This window comes from Neophocaena asiaeorientalis, unplaced genomic scaffold (genome assembly GCF_003031525.2).
Source record: "Neophocaena asiaeorientalis asiaeorientalis breed wild unplaced genomic scaffold, Neophocaena_asiaeorientalis_V1.1 scaffold30, whole genome shotgun sequence".
Lineage (NCBI taxonomy): Eukaryota > Metazoa > Chordata > Mammalia > Artiodactyla > Phocoenidae > Neophocaena > Neophocaena asiaeorientalis.
This window is the reverse complement of record NW_020174923.1, coordinates 17,928,164-17,930,183: the sequence shown is the minus strand read 5'-3', so window position 1 is coordinate 17,930,183 and position 2,020 is coordinate 17,928,164. Positions and strand designations below refer to the sequence as shown.

The following is a 2,020-nucleotide window of genomic DNA, read 5'->3' as shown; positions in this document are numbered from 1 at the left end:
CCGCTGTCCCCCGACTCCCCCGGGCCCCCGGCCGGCCGCTCGCTGGTGCAGCGGGACATCCAGGCCTTCCTGAACCAGTGTGGGGCCAGCCCCGGGGAGGCGCGCCACTGGCTCACGCAGTTCCAGACCTGCCACCACTCCGCGGACAGGCCCTTTGCCGTCATCGAGGTGAGAGAGCCCGGCGTCGGCCGGGTCACAGACAGGGGACGGGGGTTGTGTAGCGACGTTTCGCCAGGCATGGCAGGACGGGCTGCGGACTCTGCGCAGCGGAGCCAGGAAGGGGCTCGACGGAGCCCAGACGAGCGCCTGGGACTGCGCGAGGCTGTGCGCTCCTCGAAAAGTCTCGCGCCCAGCCCGGGTGAGGAGCCTCGGGTCCCCAGCCCGTCAAACGTGAGGCACCAGAGAAGTCCTCCCAACCTGGGCGCAGTTAGGGGTTCAGTTGGCAGTTAGGGATAGAACTGGATAGAAGCCGCCTGCGTCACCCCTCCCCCTAAGGTGTCCTACAGTCCAAGGTCGCAGGGAGGAGCGGAGGGAGGAACACTAGTGTGAGATAAGAGGATGGCAAGACCCAACGGGGCAAAGGGCGAAGCAGGTGGGCGCAGGTGGCCAGAGATGGAGCCTGACAGCTCCCGGGCAGGGTGGGGGCCCCGAGAGGGCCCTGAGGACCCAGCTGTAGGAGCAAGCGGGTGCAGCAGGAGTCAGGGCCGGTGTCGTGCCCGTTGAACGCCCACTCCTCCGCAGGTGGACGAGGAGGTGCTCAAGTGCCCTAAGGCCGTATCCAGCCTGGCCTTCGCCCTGGCCTTCCTGCAGCGCATGGACATGAAGCCCCTGGTGGTCCTGGGGCTGCCCGCTCCCACGGCGCCCTCGGGCTGTCTTTCCTTCTGGGAGGCCAAGGCACAGCTTGCCCAGAGATGCAAGGTGCTGGTGGACGCCCTGCGGCATAATGCCGCCACCGCCGTGCCTTTTTTTGGCGGCGGGTCGGTGCTGGGCGCTGCTGAGCCAGCCCCTCATGCCAGGTTAGTGCTGACCCTGCGTGCCCCTGCGTCCTCAGATCACGCTACTCCACCCGCCCAGCCCCAGACCCGCGGGTCCTGGAGGCAACCTCCTTGAGCACCACGTCTGGCCCCCAGCTATGGCGGCATCGTCTCGGTGGAGACCGACCTACTACAGTGGTGCCTGGAGTCGAGCAGCATCCCCATCCTGTGCCCCATCGGGGAGACGGCCGCCCGCCGCTCCGTGCTCCTGGACTCCCTGGAGGTGACCGCGTCCCTGGCCAAGGCGCTGCGGCCCACCAAAATCATCTTCCTCAATACCACGGGCGGTCTGCACGACAGCAGTAACAAGGTGTGTCTCCTCCTTTTGGACCCCACTCCCCGCGACTCTGCGCCAGGCTGAGCCCCTCTCTTAGGTCCCCTGCACGCCTCCCAGACGGGCCCCAGAGTCAGTCTCTCTCCAGCCGCATGGGTCGGAAATGGAGTGTCAGGGAAGGACTCAGCCTATGGTGCTCAGATCTGAGCCCCTCACTGGCCAAGGACTTCGGGAGGAAGTAAGGGAAAAGGGGTCAGTGAGGAGAGGTCCGTGGGGCGGGGGCACAGTCCTTGTCCGGCTGCAGGTCGGAGGCTCACCCCCTCGTCCTGGACACAGGTCCTGAGTAACGTGAACTTGCCCGCCGACCTGGACCTAGTGACCAACGCCGAGTGGGTGAGCACCAAAGAACGGCAGCAAATTCGGCTCATCGTAGACGTGCTCAGCCGCCTGCCTCACCACTCCTCGGCCGTCATCACCGACGCCAGCACGCTGCTCACCGAGCTCTTCAGCAACAAGGGTGAGGGCCGGGGCGGGGGGTGCGTCGGGGTTTGGGGAGCCAGGAGAAGCGGCTTCCTCTCCAGACAGTAGAGGCTTCCTGCTCTTGCCAAACCTGGGGGAGGTGAGCAAGGAGGTGGACGGCTCTGGGCTAGAACTTGGGTGGAACTAGACAGATGGGAGGGACTTGGGTGGGTGGGAGGAAACACAGACCCAG

General features: G+C 66.1%; 1 protein-coding gene across 1 annotated transcript in view; it reads left to right on the top strand.

The window, feature by feature from the left end:
- Positions 1-74: 74 nt before the first annotated feature.
- NAGS (N-acetylglutamate synthase) overlaps positions 75-2,020 on the top strand; it is a 4,513-nt gene continuing 2,567 nt past the window's right edge. Inside the window, exons 1-4 of the mRNA XM_024761146.1 lie at positions 75-168; positions 742-1,016; positions 1,131-1,344; positions 1,645-1,825. Of these exons, the coding sequence (XP_024616914.1) occupies positions 814-1,016; positions 1,131-1,344; positions 1,645-1,825 (598 nt within the window). The 5' untranslated portion in view covers positions 75-168; positions 742-813. The remainder of the gene's footprint in view (positions 169-741; positions 1,017-1,130; positions 1,345-1,644; positions 1,826-2,020) is intronic.